The 17,554-nt window shown below is 37.4% G+C and overlaps 1 protein-coding gene across 6 annotated transcripts in view; it reads right to left on the reverse strand.

Annotated features, from left to right (window-relative positions):
• SDCCAG8 (SHH signaling and ciliogenesis regulator SDCCAG8) overlaps window positions 1-17,554 on the reverse strand; it is a 282,059-nt gene that overhangs the window by 15,610 nt on the left and 248,895 nt on the right. For all 6 annotated transcript variants that reach the window (XM_051993493.1, XM_051993494.1, XM_051993490.1 and 3 more), the window contains one exon: window positions 731-857. In XM_051993493.1, the coding sequence (XP_051849453.1) occupies window positions 731-857 (127 nt within the window). The remainder of the gene's footprint in view (window positions 1-730; window positions 858-17,554) is intronic.

The raw sequence follows: 17,554 nt of genomic DNA on the forward strand, positions 1-17,554 counted from the left end.
TCCTGGAGAGTAAGGGACTATAATTAGGGGTAAACTCCAGAAGGTATTGGACTATAATTAAATGATAAACTCCTAGGAGGTAAGGAACCATAATAAGGTTGTAAACTCCTGGAGGGTAGGGGACTATTAATTAGATGGTAAGCTCCAGAAAGTAGGGAACTATAACTAAGTGATAAACTCCTGGAGGGTAAGGGACCATAATTAGGTGATAAACTCCTGAAGGTAGGAGACTAAGATTAGCTTGTAAACTCCGGAAGGGTAGGGGACTTTATAATTAGATGGTAAGCTCTGGGAGGGTAGGAGACTGTATAATTAGGTGTAAACTCCTAGAGGGAAGGAACTATAATTAGGTTGCAAGATCCTAGAGGGTAGGGGACTATCTAATTAGGTGGTAAGCTCCTGGAGGGTAAGGGACTATTAAAGTCTGAAACATTTCCTATAATTCCTGCAGGGCCTGGCACAGTGTAGGGTTAGGTGGCCCTCAAGGCTTGCAGTATGCTTTGGTCTTTGAAGACTGGCTTGGTTTCAAAGGCAGTAGGGATTGGAGTAACAGAGAAAAGGTTTGGAGAAAGCTGAGAGAACTGGCCTGGAGGGAGGGAGAACAAGGCAACAAGGAAGGGGAACTGGGGGGCAGGGAGAACCCCCAGCAACTGCTCTATGTTGGCTTCTTCCCTGGTAGTCTCACGCTGGATGCTTTCTGCCCTTTGGAGTGGGGACTGCGGGCGCGTACCTGGGATTTCAGACTCTGCACCTCTTCCGTTAGAGTCTGCCGCTCCATGAAAAGCTCGTTCTGCTTCTTGAGGAGGAGAACCAGCTGTTGGGCAGTGGACTGGCAGTGCCTATCCAGCTGATTTAACCTGGAGAAGAAGATACCATGGCGTCAGAGAGGCTTCCCAGCATGGAGCACTGGCCTGCTTCCCTGGAGCTGGCACTGATGCTAACGGGCCAGAAGCTTCCATATCACTCTCAAGTCCTCCCACAACTGGAAGAATGGATCTCAAAGCACATGTTACAAGCTACGGCTCCACCAGGATCTTTCTCATTGTCAGAGCTTTCTCCCCTTTCAAGTGATCTTATCTCTAATTAGCTGGGTAAACTTTTAATGATCTCCGAAGAACATCCTGGAGACCCTTTTTTGTTTTGTCTTTGTATCTCCAACACCCAGCACAAGGTCTTATGTAGAATAGGAGCCAGAGAGTGATCCATACCCAAACAGAATTCAACATTATAAAGTATCTGACCGTTTTCACTTAGCTTTTGCATGAAGATCTTTCTTTAATGAGAGCCAGCCTTCCAGAACAGAGGTTCCTATCCCTTTTTATCAATATAAATTGTTCTGGCAATCTGATGCAGCCTGGAGACCTTTTCAATTATTATCAATATCGTTTCAAAATAATGCAATTGCCTAAAAGAAGACACTTAGCATTGCAAGGGAAATCAGTAATATAAAAGAGTTATCAAAATGTTTCTTGAAAGTTCACAGACCTGCTGAGATCTATCAGTAAATTTCACTTAAGAACTGCTGCTCTAGAGGAAAACCACTTTTGGAAAATTGTAATGATTAAAAAGTTGATAGGGCATTGATTGGAGTTGGAATACAAAGACCTCGATCCAAATCTTGCCTCAAACACCCACTAGTCACTCTCTGTGCTTTAGATTCTTTATCTGTAAATTAAGAGAGTACACCTGAGGAGGAGCTCTCCTTTGCCTCTAAATCTATGATCCTTAGCTTTCATTTACTTTTCTGCATCATCCACTGCTCCTGATTATGGCCTCTTGCTCCAAGTTGCCTTTCCCGTATCACTAATGTCCTTCAGGTACTTGGGACTAAACTTTTTTTCCCTCAGAAGCACATATCACACAGATACCCTAACTTTACACAGCCCAAGCACCCCAAGATCTTTGTCATATGGACCGATCTAAAGGCTCTTCACCATCCTAAGCCATCCTTTTCTGACATTCATGTAGGACTGAACACAGGATTCCATGTGGGGTGTGACCAGGACAGGGGAATATCACCCCCTTATTCCCGGGACAGTGTGCCTCTCCTAAAAGGTGGTCTCCTAATATAAGTAGCCTATTGTCACATTAGCATTTTGGCCAATATCACACAGTTAATTTGAGATTTTAGTCCACTAAAGTCCCTAGATATTTTCACAAGTTGCTATCTGGTCCTATTTGCTCAAAAATTGAACTTTTGAACCCAAGTATAAAAATGTAGTTATCAGTAATAAATGGTATCATATTTGGTTTGGTCTGGTATTCTAGTTTATCAAAATCTTTTCAATTCCTTCAATATATTAACTATCTCTTCCAGTTTGTTGTCAAATGAAAATCTGATAATTATGCCATTGATAGCTTTATGCAAGTCTTTGATTAAAACATATTAATTATAAAGAGCCCAGCAGAGATTTCTGGACCATTCCTACCAACCTGGTATCAATGACTGTCTTTTGAGATCTGGCAGCTCAGCCAATTCTGAACTGTTATGAATGGGATATTCAACTGATATTCATCCCAGTAAGTTCTGAAAGAGTGGTCTGGGGATTCCTGAAAGCCTTTCAGGGCGCTCCAAGAAATCAAAAAAATTTATAGTAATATTAGATAGGTGTTTTAAGTATTCAGAGACACAACACCCCAAAACAAAAGCTCTCTGATGGTGGTGGTAGGGTAAGAATACTCAATAACTTTTAAGAATGTAAAGAGGTTTTGAGACCAAGATAGTGTGAGAATCACTGATTTAGCCCACATCTGTCCATCTCTTCCACAAGAATAGCATGACATAATTTACCCAATCTTTTGCAGAAATCTAATTATCAGCAGAATTCTCTTAATCTGCTAGGTTAGTAACCCAAAGAACGACAACAATAAAAAAAAATGAATTGTTTAATCTCATTTTACTAAGGTAGAAACTCAGGTAATGTAATCCACGCAGGGACAAAAGACTCTCGTTTACAACTTTGCTGACAGAAACATCTAGCCTTAGACTGTAGACATCAGTGAGAAAGAACTTCATACCTCTCTTGACATTTCTAAAGCTTACAAAGCTTTCCCCTTGCATCAAGGCAAAATCTGCCATGCTGCATTATCATGTATGTGTGATGGAAACCCCTGATACTAAACAGATGATGAGCTAATATTCCCTTGACAAGCTATCAGCCAGCAGTTCAGAATTGCCCTCAGGTACATGTGGTTCTTGGAGAAGACATCAATCAGCCTGACATTTGTCTCTCTTCACAAGCCTCCAAAATCTGAGGGTAAATTATGGCCATTCTTAATGAAATAGCAATTAGAAAATTTAAAGTTGAGAAAAATATGAAATACTAAAAAAAGAAAAAAAGTGTTGATAGGAAAACTACTATTATTCTTGAATTTATATGCTGGAGTAGGATGCAAATCATATAAAATCTTAAAGGTTGGGGGTGGGGAGAAGATGCAAACTGTGAACTAAATGTTTTCCATTATTAATCATTTAGTCAATCATGAGCTCCAGGACCGATGACCAGATGTTTTCAAAAATTTGTTATTTGTCATTCCTGCTGCTTACAGTGTTCTACTTTCTATATTTGCTAATTCAGCCTAACTTTTAGCCTTATATAAACATTGACTGCTTCCTCTTGCTAAAAGGACATTTGTCTCACCCCTTTCTTTTATATTGGACCAGAAATGTAACATTTAGATAACATTAAATTGTATTGGCATTTACTCTTCAGATTCCAACTGGCAAATCCCAAAGCACTGTTGAAAAAGGACTCCCTTTATTTTGTATTTGAAAGTAAGTTCTCTTTTTATAGTGCATCAAAATACATTTTAAAATCTGGTAAATGGAATTACAGAAATTTAAAGGTAGAAAAGATGGGGTGGCTTTATGTATAAAGCAGAAACTACAAGTCCTGGCCTCAGTAAGTCTTCCTTGAAGGTGTATTTAACATTTATTTTTAATTTTTTTCTCTAATTACATGTAAAAACAATTTTTTAACTTTCATTAAGTTTTGAGTTCCATATTCTGTTCTTAGCTTCCCTCTCAATGAAATGCAAAGCAGTCTGATATAAGTTATATATGTGTAATCAGATAAAACATTTCTATATATATTAGTCATTTGTGGGGGGGAAAACTTGAATAAAAAAAGAAAGTGAAAAATAGTGTACTTCAATCCATATTCAGATGCCATCATTTTTTTCTCTGGAGGGAGATAGCATTTTTCATCATGAATCTTTCAGACTGTCTTAGATCACTGTCATGATGAGAACAGCTAAGTCATCCACAGTTGATTATCACATAATAATTGCTATTCCTGTACACAATATTCTCCTCACTTCACTCTGTATCAGCTCATATAACTCTTTCTAGGCTTTTCTGTAATCATCCACTTGTCATTTCTTATGACACAAGAATATTTCATCATCATTATAAACTACAACTTGTTCAGCCATTCTCAATTGATGAGCATGCCCTCTATCACCAATTCTTAGCCACTACTTTTTTTTCAGAGCTAGTAGAAATGTTTTTGTAAAAATAGGGTTTTCATTCTCCAGTTGATAAATGGTCAAAGGATATGAACAGACAATTCTCAGACGAAGAAATTGAAACTATTTATAGACATATGAAAATTTGCTCCAAATCATTATTAATCAGAGAGATGCAAATTAAGACAACTCTGAGATACCACTACACACCTGTCAGATTGGCTAGAATGACAGGGAAAGATAATGCGGAATGTTGGAGGGATGTGGGAAAACAGGGACACTGATACATTGTTGGTGGAATTGTGAACACATCCAGCCATTCTAGAGAGCAATTTGGAACTATGCTCAAAAGGTTATCAAGCTGTGCATACCCTTTGATCCAGCAGTGTTTTTACTGGGCTTATACCCCAAAGAGATACTAAAGAAGGGAAAGGGACCTGTATGTGCCAAAATGTTTGTGGTAGCCTTCTTTGTAGTGGCTAGAAGCTGGAAAATGAATGGATGCCTATCAATTGGAGAATGGTTGAGTAAATTGTGGTATATGAATGTTATGGAATATTATTGTTCTGTAAGAAATGACCAGCAGGATGAATACAGAGAGGACTGGTGAGACTTACATGAATTAATGGTAAGTGAAATGAGCAGAACCAGGAGATCATTATATACCTCAACAACGATACTGTTTGAGGATATATTCTGATAGAAGTGGATCTCTTCGATAAAGAGAGCTAATTCAGATCAAAGATGGACAGAACCAGCTGCACCCAGAGAAAGAACACTGGAAAATGAATATAAACTGCTTGCATTTTTGTTTTTCTTCCCAGGTTATTTATACCTTCTGAATCCAATTCTCCCTGTGCAACAAGAAAACTGTTCGGTTCTGCACACATATATTGTATCTAGGATATACTGTAACCTATTCAACATGTAAAGGACTGCTTGCCATCTGGGGGAGGGGGTGGAGGGAGGGAGGGGAAAAATCGGAACAGAAGTGAATGCAAGGGATAATGCTGTAAAAAAAAAAATTACCCTGGCATGGGTTCTATCAATAAAAAGTTATTTAAAAAAAAAAGTAAAAATAGGGTTTTTTCCCTTTTTTGGAACTCTTTGAGATGCAGACCTAGCAGTGGTATTGCTCAATAAAAGGGTGTGCAGTTTTATAGTCAAAAAAAGAGATTAAAAGTTCTTTATGTGTTGATATAAACTGGCCCTGTCTAGCTTACGCTACAACAAAGATCCCTGACAGTTTTCCACCTTGACCTGCCTAAACTGAGAGAACTGGCAGCATAAAAATAGTATTTCAGGGAGGTGAAAATGGTTTAAATTAGAATTTAAGGATGTCAAGATTAAATGACCTAACATCACCATTATATTTTACAGATGAGGAAACAGACCTAAAGAGAAGTGGCTTACCCAAGATCAAATAGCCTGTTAATTATACCCAATTATAGATTTCTATCTTTTCACAGATAAGTTTTGTGATTATAATGTTCTAAATTAAAATTCGATTATATTTTCCTGGATCTGTTTTTCTGTTTGTAGAAGAAAAATTAGTAGCTTTCTAGGGAGGCAATGGACATTCTCAATCTGTGTTTTGTTTCTCCCTCGTTTTCTGGCTTGAAATCAATCAGCTTTTCCTTTACAGTCATAATAGAAACCAAAGGCTAGGAGAATCAATGGACTTAGACCTGAAGAGGACCTTAGAAAGAGGCTATTGGTCCTTTGGGAAGCACAGACTAAATAGAACAAAAACTTCTTTCTTTTACTCTGATTCTTTCCCTTCCAAAGAGCACCCTAGAAACTATCTCATATGAGTGAGGGTGGGAAGGGTAATGGAAAGGAGAGCCTTCCCTTAGTCTACATACCTTCCATCTCCAAGGGAGTCAGATAAAAATCACATCTCACCCTCCCCAGTATGGAAATTTTGGTTTGGGGCCCTCATCTCACTCTCTCTCTCATCTGTAAAATCTAGACACTGAATGGCGCTCCCTCTGCTTAATTTCTCAGAAATAACATAATCAACAGAGCAACCTGCACTTAAGTTTTGGGCACTGAACCATCCAGTCCTACAGTGAGTTGATGAAACAGTGTAACTGCTCTGCCTCCAAACCCCACTTCACCCTCATACTTCCACCCATTTCATGCAATTCCGTCTCAGGGGATCTTATCCTAAGACTTCAGGGGCAAAAGACTAAATTCATTTGTAACCATGGGTTAAAAAAAAAGAACTGTGTATATACATATACATATGCGCACACATATATGTACTCCAAACTAATTTTTTTTTACCAAGTTTCCTAATCAAATATAAGATATACTAAATCCCTGTTGTGATTCTCTAAGATTCATTCTTCACTCTAGCCCAAACTAATAATGCCCTTCTTACCCTGTTATGTTTCTCCCTAGTTTTCTGGCTTAAAATCAATCTTTTCCCTTACAGAGTCATTATGGAAAACAAAGGTTAGGAAAATCAATGGATTTATTAGACCTGGCTATTTTAATTCCCTCATTTAAGAAATGTGAGAGCAGTTATGATCAAAATCATTTGAAAAAAAATATTCTGCTGCTCCACTCCTCTATTATTGATTAATATCAAAATCATTTGATATTAATCAATAATAGAGGAGTGGAGCAGCAGAATAGGCAAGAACAAGGCAAAATCAAAAACAATGAAACTCAATAATCTAGTGTTTAGTAGATAAAAAAAAAGAAATTATTTAGGTAGGAATATATTATCTGATTAAAAATGCTATTAAAAAAACAAAAAAAAAACTGACAAAAATTAGGCTTAAAGAAAAAAATCATTTGTCACATTCCATAATCAGTTCAAAATAAATGTGACTTTTATATTGAAAATCATAGCATAAAATTGGGAAGAGAAACAGATTATATATACCTTTTCTTAGAGCCATGGGTAGGAGTGTTCTTAACCAACAAGAGATAGAGACAATTACAAAGGATAAAAGCATTATTTGATTATATGAAATTTAAAAGCAGCTGCACAAACAAAATTAACCTATTTAGAACATGAAAAAAGTAGTCAAATGGAAAAAAAAAATCTTTGTATCAAATTTCTCAGACAAGAGTTTAGTATCAAAAACATATAAACAACTACCAAGTATGTGGTATGTGGTACCAAGGCTATTCCCCTATAGTTTATCTAAGTCAAAAAAAAATTTAAAAATAAAATAATTCTTTTAAAAGTTCCCACATATTCCAAAATTATTATAGCAGCCTTTTGTGGTAACAAAAAAATTGAAAACAAAGTAAATCCCATTGGGTGGAGAATGGCTAAATCAATTGTGGTATATTGGTATATACCAATGTAATGAAATGTATGAAATGAATATGATTGATACAGAGAAGCATGGAAAGCTCCCCATGATCTGCTGCAGAGCAAAGTAAGCAGAGCCATTAAAACAACATACACAATGGCTACAATCATGTAAATGGAAAGAACCACCAAACAATAAAAAATAATGAGAATGAGCATACCTCCACAAGAGTGAAAGGAGAAGATAGCTCTATCCCATTCCTTTACAGAGATGAAAGGTATGCAGGTTTTATACACTGTATATGTTTTAAGATTTGATTTTTGCTGCTATTTGCTCTTCCTTTTTGTTATCTGGAATTGCTCTCTGGGAGGGGAAGGGGATATTGGGAGAAATGTGATGATAAAAGATATCAGTAAAAAAATGTATTTTAAAAATGAACAGACCAAGGAAGGAAAAGCAACTTGTCCAGAGTTACATAGCTGCTAAGCCAGGATTAAAACTCCACTTTCCTATTCCAAATCTAATGCTCTTTTTATCACACCAAACAAGCTCCATCTTATTTCACTCTGAAGCCACAATTAATTATCAATAGAAGCCCCATGCATGTTTCCTCCTGAGGCTTCATTACAAAGGCTAAAAGCTCAGCAACTCAGGGACACTCACTATCCTTCAAGCCCAGGGTGATGTTGTAGGGAGAAATGCAATGAGTTTGGAATCAGAAAACCCGGGCTCCAACCTGCATCTGCTACTTACTACTATTAGAAGACTGAGCAAAAACTAATAAACTTAACAGAGATAAATCTGAAATTGCAGATCTGGGTTCAAACAAACATTTTACCAGACAGTTCACTCAGTACGGATCTGAGTGTTTTAATGGCTTGGGAGGGCAAGCTGAGGCAACAGTGATATGGCAGCCCCAAAAGAGAATGTAATTTAAGATGATATTAAGAGAAGTCTCATGCTCAGGAACGAGATGCTCAGGGATGAGATGATTTCTGAGGTCCCCTTTAACTGAAGTCTTTACTTCTCTGATCTCCACCGACAGAGTTTAGAATGCTGGGGAGAAAGACACCAATGATGCTGGAAAACAAAGAGACCTCTACTCCCCTGGTCTATGAACTGAACATATTTGTTTAACACTTTTATTGTGTACCAAGAGGGATAGAAAGCTAGCCTTGGAATCATGAAGATGGAGATTCAAGTCAAGAACCTGACACATAATGGTTGTGTGACCCTTAGACATGTCATGTAATCTCAGAGTTTTCAAGGCAACTCTCTAAGACCATGAGTTACAGAACAAGTTCACTCTAAGGCAATGAAGGGAATTTCTTATTATCGTATCCTACATCAATGGAAGCAAAATCTAGTAACCACCTCCTCACCCTCATGCCCCTCAAATTAAAAACCTCCTCTATGGAAGACACTGAGCTAGGTATGCAAAGAAAAGGCAGATATGATCTCTGGAGCATTTTTTCCAGCCAGACATTTATATTCATAATTCATCAATTTGTGGCTTTGAAGTATACTACATAGATAGGGGATGGATTTTTCCCTCTTGTTAGATTATGCCATGAGCAGGGCAACCAGTAAGCAAGAGCTTCTTTTGAATTAACAAGACCAAATTACATGTGTGACTCTCTACCAAAAAAGGCACTCAGGACTATCTCAATCCCTATGGGTATCTGTGCATTGATTAGGCAGGAAAATGGTCTCATGTTCAATATAGTTTTGGGGTTTCCAGAAATGTATTTGAATCCAGTAAGTTCATTAAAGCCCCAACTATTGAAAAGAGCCAATAAAAAACTCCATTCAGGGAAGCACTATACCTTGCTCTGTAATTAGAAATGTGTCTGAACAATCTCTGTATGAGAATACAGGAAGAGTCACTAAGAACTTCCTTATTCAAAGACTGAATAATAAGGCTTGAAACATCCCTGAGGGAGAATGACACTGATTATATGTTTTGATACTCTGTGCAATATTTCTATCACTTACTGATTTTTGCCTCATTTTTAGAGAGCTGAATGGGAGTTTATCTTAATTATTTTTTAATCTATTTCCAAACCTTTTCAAAAATTCAATGATGTCACTTATCTTAAAAAAAATTCTTTCTATTGGTCACAATATTTATATCAATTAAAGCAATGATAGACACTGAAAAGAGGGAAAAAATATTGTTGTAATGAAACAAATTTTGGGAAAAATAGGTCTTAATAAGAAAATATATTTTATCTACCTGTTCAAGGGTTATCACCAAGTTTAGAGAAAATGGATTTTTTTAATGACAAAAATTTCTGATCTCTGATAAGTCCTGCCATATATACTGAACAAGGCCAGGCTACATTTTCTAATGAATATCACATCATTACAGTACTAGCTCCTTAAACACAATCTTTGTTCCTTACCCCAAATTCTTTCTTCAGTTCTCCATTCTTCCCCTTTTACTTTATTTTTTGATATACCCAGTGATGAATCATACACAACTCTAATCATATACCCTTCTTAGTCAAATATGCACCTCTCCCTCTTAGTCCCCTAATTTGACATCTAGACCCATATCTATTTCTGCCCCACATTAAATATTCATCTCATATACATGATCTCTTCATATTCATTCTTAGTGAATCACAAGCTATACTACAGTTTTCCTTCCTTGTTCCACCCCCTAGCCAAACTCTCACATGTGGATGTGGATCTACTATAGATGACTTGCCTGAAACTTTTATTTTGAGCAGTTTTACCTACATGTCAAACTTATATTTAAGCAAAAGGTCTAGTAATAATATCAAGAAATAAAGCCAGAATAGTAGTGACTTTTATTGCAAGGAAATTCCACAGCTCTGGACATATGCAAAAAATGTAAATGAACAATATGCACAATTGATTATACAGAATATGATGGGCTGAAATGGGTAAATGGTATACAAGAGAAACCCTGATTGCCTATTTCTTCTGCTTGCTTCATAGCTATCAAGCTGTCCTTTCCTTAACCCTTCCATTGTCATGATCTTGTATTAAATATTTATTACCTCTCCCCTACTAATTAAATATTTTCTCTAGCATTTTCCTTTTCTCATCCATCCTTCCTGCTATGAAGCTAATCTTTTAATTTAACAGATCTGATCATATCCCTCCTCCATCACTGAAAACCTTTGATGGTTCTATTACCAACCTAAAAATAGTTTCAAACTCTTGACATCAGTCTTGCTCCTATCATCTTTCCTTATATCACATTACTTTTTTTCACGCATATTTCCTGGACTATTCCTCCTTTCTACCATATTTTCTCACATGACTGGAATGCTTTTTCCCACTACATCTACAAGCTCAAATCTTATTCATTCTTCCAGTATCCCTTAAAGAACAATTTTCTCCAAGAAATCTTCCTGAATACTCTGACCCTCCCTTTAACTTGAATGATACTATGTATTTATTTATGATGCACTTATCTTCTTCCATGCTCACTCTAAGACCCCAACATTTTCTCAACCAACAAGTCCAGGGACTGCTCATGTGCCCTCCCCACTGTCTATCTTCGCATCAGCCACCTGTCTAGACTCAAAGAGCCTCCTGCAATCGATTCTGGGAGAGATAAACCTTGGGCAGAGATAAAGTGGTTGATGGTTGGATGATCTTTCACCTGTTATTCAAGAATTGATCAATCGAAATTACCTTTACTTCTATAAAAACAAACAAACAAACAAAACTACTCCCCACCCTCCCCCCGCCAATCAGTTCACTGCCCTATGGCTCCACTCAAAATCCTAGAGGTTCTACATCTTAGGTTGTCAATGGCCACTGAACCCACCCATCTATGTTGGTTTCATGGGTCCCTGGTCTATTCCACCCTGTCCAACATGCTCTGAAACTCCCAATCTGTTGTTTTTAAATGCATTTCATATCAAATGCACATGTATGCATAAGAGGCACATGCTGTCACAGACATGTGTGCTTGACTGCGTGTCAAGATTTCTGTTCATGTCCCAGCCCTGACACTTAATGTAACTCTGGGGAAATCTCTAAAGATTAGTTTTTCTATTTGTAAAAAGAGAAGATTGAGGAGATTGAACTCAGTTCACTCCAAGTGCCCTTGAATCTCTGAATCTATGTAGATTCTGTATCACGAGTCGAATTGAGCTCCAGATTAGGAAAATAAAAAAATCATCAGATCATCCAATGCTTCCACCACTGCCCTCAATATCCCACAGGCCATAGCCCTGGGTAGCCATCAGATAGATCCTGGCCCACTGGGCTTCCTCACAACATACTGTCTAGCAAAGTACAAGATACAACATCAGTGCAAAATATCAGACATTTTCCATACTACTGTACTATGTACTAGAGGGTTGGCTTCTCTAATTCAAGACATCAGGTCTGGTCATTTTTTTTTCTTTTTTAAATTAAAAATATGGAAGCAACATTGCATATAAAGTAGCAGAATTGTGAGCTCCTAGGAAACCACAGTAGCCAGTCTAGCAGGGGAGTATGTGGAGACCAGTTAGGTCTTTCTCTAGGAAGGGTGTCAGCATCAAAAAGGAAAAGATTGAAAAGACTGTATCATGTACTGTTGCAAATGGCCCCAGGCTTTGCGAAATACACATGTGGGTGAAATAACAACTAAGCATCGTGCAACACTTCAAGGATCACAAAGTTATTTTTTTTCCTGTGAGGTGCTCAGTAAAAAGTAATTTCCATCCCCATTTAACAGGTGAGGGAAAGGAAAACTTCAGGAATATTAACTGATCAGCTTGAAGTCATGCAATTTATTTTCTCAAAGCGAGTGCCAGGTTCTAGCTTAGGCTTCTTGATCCCAAATACAGGTGATGTTCACATGTTCATCCCTGGGGGCAATGATGAAGAAAGCAGTCACAGATAATTCCAAATACTGGATTCTGAAATCACAGAATCTCAGAACTAGCAGAATTTTGAGAGTTTGTCTGAGTCCAAGTTGCAGGTGCATGTTCTGCCAAAAACAAACCTGTGCACATGTTCATACACCCATGCAAATTGTTAAGACATGTATGACCTATAGCAAAGTTTCATATAAATCAAATGTCTGTAAAATGACTTCCTTTTAAAGGCACAACAGGAGTTTGCCACTTTGTTAAAGGAACCCTATGGAGAATTCATTTTTTGGTAAAGAAAACAATCGTCCCCATTTGGCCAGTTTTGTAAGTTTGGACTTTGTCTAACTGTAAGAATGTCCCAGCACTAAAATGATGATTTTTGGCAGGAAGAAACAACGTTAAAAGAATGGGAAAAGGAGATCTATGCACGTCACAGAAGGTATTTTCTCCTACAAAATGCTTTCCTGAGAGCTCTATTTTGGAAACAGAGTGGGGTAAAGAGGCAGTTGGCCTCATGAAAATGAAAATTTTCCCCACATCTACAGTATCCCTTTCTGGAGGACAAAGAACAAAACTAGTAAGGTGTCTAACAGTTCTCATTTAGGTATTAAATCCACAAAGCTTAGCTTCTTCTTTGATGTAACTGTGCTTTAATGCATCGTGGATTACAGGTTTTAGTAAACTCAATATTCAGCAGAAGTACAGACATCTGGCTTTCCTCCTGCCAGTAGAAAAACTGCCTCCGTGAGTTTTTATTTTTTAAAATTTTCAACTGAAAATTAACTTTATGGTAGATAAACAGAAAGGTGAATCATTCTGCTCCCTTTTTGGGAAATGTCCTTAACCCCTACTCTATAAATTCCCATGGCTCCCTATAACTTCTAGAGTAAAACAAATTCTTCCACTAAGCCTTTAAAACCTTTCTCTAGATTCACTAGACTCACTCTAGTTTTCTCGTGTTATTTTTGCATCTCTCCCACTCATGAACTCCACAGTGAGCCATATTAATTTTCTTCTTGTTCCTCAAATTCCATTTTTCATCTTCATGCTTTTGTACTGGCTAACTCAATGCCTGGAGAATATTCTCTCCTTACCTTTCCCCTTCAGAATCCCTGGGTTCCATTTAGGATCAGCTTAAGTATGACAGAAAAAGTACGAGACATTTCACTATCTAATCATTTTATTCATTATCCCGGTGGATGATTAATAAAAGGGGCTAGTGACACTTCTGAATGCCAAAAACTCCTCATGGAACCCACTCAACATTTATATGCCCTTGGAAGAAGTGGGTATTCCTGAGGGTGGAAAGTAATTCTGATTGGTAAAACAAGTAATGAGAGAATGAATATTATCATGAGGAATGGTTTTATTCTAATGAGGCTCAGGAGCTAATTGATCTCATTCATGGACAAAGAGATTTATCTACATCCTTAGCATATCATATAATATAAATAAAATATAATATAAAAATAAAAGGAGGAATTCACTTCCACCCAGACTTATTTGACTAAAACACAATGGGCTGAAATTTACCAATTCACCTAAACTGATTTTTTGATCTATCTTTTACTTTTTGATCTGATCTAAATTTTCCCAATTAAGTGAGTCTCACCCAATATTTTCTTCTCATTATCAGCCTTGTACTTCAAAGGCTATCTGAATAGGATACAGAGGTTGATTTCTAAATGAGGAAAAGGGGAAAAACTTTAGTTCTAATTCAATAACTGGCTATTAATATAGGAAAGAAACAATCATTTTCTCTTACCCATATGAAGCCTTTCCTGACACTTTCCCATTCCTAACTGGCTACCTTACTTTGTATTTATTGTGTATATAATACCTGTGTGGGTAATGCTGTTCCCAATAGAATGTAAACTGCCTGAGGGCAAAGACTTTTGATTTTTTTTTTTTCTGTATAAATCCAGTGCTTAGGACACAATAAGTATTTAATAGCTTAAATGATGCTTAATTGACTAATTGGTTGCTATCCCGATTTATTGACAATATTGAAATTCCACTTTTTCATGTGATGAATTTCAATTAAGAAATCACATTAATTTAAAATAATGTATTTTACTCTGAGATTGAAAATTGATATTGCTTTATATTATTTCATATAATGAATTAAAAACCATGTATAACTAATAAAAATAGATAAGGATAACTATTACTTCAGTATCTGAATTTAATTATTGCTCTGGTGGTTACTCGAGACTCAGAGCATCCATCATTTAAAGGTGAAGGCAGTTTCAGATGGTTAATTTTAGATTTCCCAACACCCAGATCTAACGCTATTCAATGATTACTTGAATAGCTAATATGTGGTGGGCGATTCTAGAAATCATTTGCTCTTTAATTATGAGAAATTAGATTCCACTTTCATTTGCTATCCTATCAAATCTTCTATTCCCTACAGACAAAGCCAGTTTTAAGTATTTGTAGATGGAAGTATATATGTTTATGTGGTGTGTTTTCTGAGGAGAAAAAAACCTTTCCCCTGCTTTCCAATACCTAACTATTGAAATAACCTCCCAATTGGTCTTCTGGCCTCCAATCTTGCTCCTCTACAATCTTTTCACAGACACTATACCCATACTCCTAAAGCTCAAGTCTGATCATGTATTCTCCTGTTCAATGACCTCTAAGAGTTCCTTACTGTCTCTATAATCAACTACAAACTCCTCTGTTTGGCACTTAAACCTTCCCAACCTAGTTCTAACATACCTTTTCCATCATTACTCCTTTTTGCACACACATTCTTGCTATTTCTCGTGACATTTCCATTTCCTGATTTGGTGCCTTTGCAAGGTTGCAACTCAGCTAGAAGGTGCTCCTTCCTCACCTCCACCTCTCAGTCTCAGGAGTTCCTAATGCCCAGATCAGATTCTGCCTGCCTGCCTGCCTCCTCTCCCCCACTGCCCGCCCCTACTCCTCCTCCCCCCCCCCCCTGCCATGCACGCACTCCTTAATCATTTAACCTTATTCTGCATTACACCTTTTTATCCAGAAATGGGTCTGTGGTTCTGTGAATAGAGTACTGACCCTGGAGTCAGGAAGATTTCAAATTCAGCTTCAGACACGTAGCAGCTATGTGACCCTGGGCAAGTCACTTATTCTCTATTTGCTTTAAACCACTGGAGAAGGGAATGGCAAACTCCGCTGGTGTAACTGCCAATAAAACCCATGGCCCTGGACATTATTGGCTGGCTGTGCTCCACAGTGTCATGAAGAGTCAGCAATGACCCAAGGACTCAACAATCGCCCCTTTTCCATTCTGTTCCCTGCATTCCCTGACAGCTGCCATAAGCTCCCCCCTTATCTCTGCCCCTCAGAATCCTTCTCTTCCTCTAAGCACCAGTTCCTTATGATACCTCTCCACAAAGTCTTCTTTCATCTCTTCAGCTGAAAGTTATTCCATCTTCAAATTCCCTAGGACATACTTTCTATAAAAATTGGTAGCATTTCTATGGGGTTTTAGGGCTTGTAAAATGCTGCATGTACGGTTTCCCATAACAATCCTGTAAGGCAGGGACTGTCACCCTCACTTTAGAGATGATGAACTCAATGAGCTGACCAGTGTCACACAGGCTGTTGGAGGCAGAATCTGAACACAGCTCTACCTGATTCCAAGTTCAAGTCTGCATTTGCTTTCCTCAGTAAGGCTCTCAAGGTCACAATTGCACTCATCACTATCTCCCTGCTATTAATACATATCCCTATGTATGTCCTCCCAACCAGGCCAGAGGATTCTAATGGAGAGGGGAGTGTGTTAGTAAATATACCTGTTTTCCCAGTACCAGAACAGTGCTTCCCACATAGTAAGCTCAACTGAAGCATTGTGATCCATCTCCATGAGGGCAACAGTTATATTTTCTTTTTTTAATCAATAGTGAATGCATAATTGAGACATAGCATGATGTAGTGAGCCCTGACTGGGGTTGTAGTCTAGGTACTTGCTAGCTATGTATTGATACCAGTAATATGGTACCTCCCTCATGGGACTATGGTAAAATGAGCTTTTCTATATACAGTATTTGGCAAACTTTTGAGGGATACATGCAAGTATATATAATCATCATCATCATCATTATTATTATTGTCATTGTTACAACTTCATACACCTGTGAAATTTTCACCTTACAATATAACCTCCATTTAGAGACAGAACTCATAATAAATTTGGATTAATGGGTGAATTTTCACGAGAGAATACATTTGTGATTATTGTCTCATGTATCTGCATATGAATTCTCATTTAGGACACAAATGTGCTCAGAGCATTTGGATTGGACCTGTGATTTCATTGATATGGGGAACTTTCAATAAAGAAAAGACTTCTACTAATGCACAGGGGTGCTTTGTAACCCAGAAGGACAGAGCATTGCCTAGGGGAATAGAGAAGGTAAAAGTGCTCAGGACAGAAACCAGTATGTATCAGAGAAGGGTCTTGAATTCAGATTTTCCTACCTTCCAGGCCCAAATCTCTATCCACACTACCACATTATCTCCTCCAGGATCAGATGTGCTTAATAAATTACTTGTTGACTGATAGATATGATAAAGTTCATTCAATATTAATTTCTTAAGCATTTACTGCATGCAAAGTACTATTAAGTATTGAGGGCTGCAAAAATTGCTACCAGATACCTGCCTTTGGAGAGATTATAATCTAGAAAAATCAAGCCCTGATATTTCATATAATTTTTTAGAGTTGATAGAACCTTAAAGCAAAGCTAAACTCCAACTTCAGTTCCATTTCTCAAGAAATTCCCACAAGTCAAAAAAGAGAGTGAAAATACACCTGAAGCTCAAGTAAAAACCTAGTAAACATAATCTTCAATGAAATCAAAAAAGTAGAATGAATACAAAGAGTAGAAAAGGCTCTTATAAAAGTCACTCTTATTAAGTGTATATACACTCACTATATATTAAGTCATTCTTACTATAAAGTGACTTAAAATCATA

Source organism: Antechinus flavipes, chromosome 4 (assembly GCF_016432865.1).
Source record: "Antechinus flavipes isolate AdamAnt ecotype Samford, QLD, Australia chromosome 4, AdamAnt_v2, whole genome shotgun sequence".
Taxonomy (NCBI): Eukaryota; Metazoa; Chordata; class Mammalia; order Dasyuromorphia; family Dasyuridae; genus Antechinus; species Antechinus flavipes.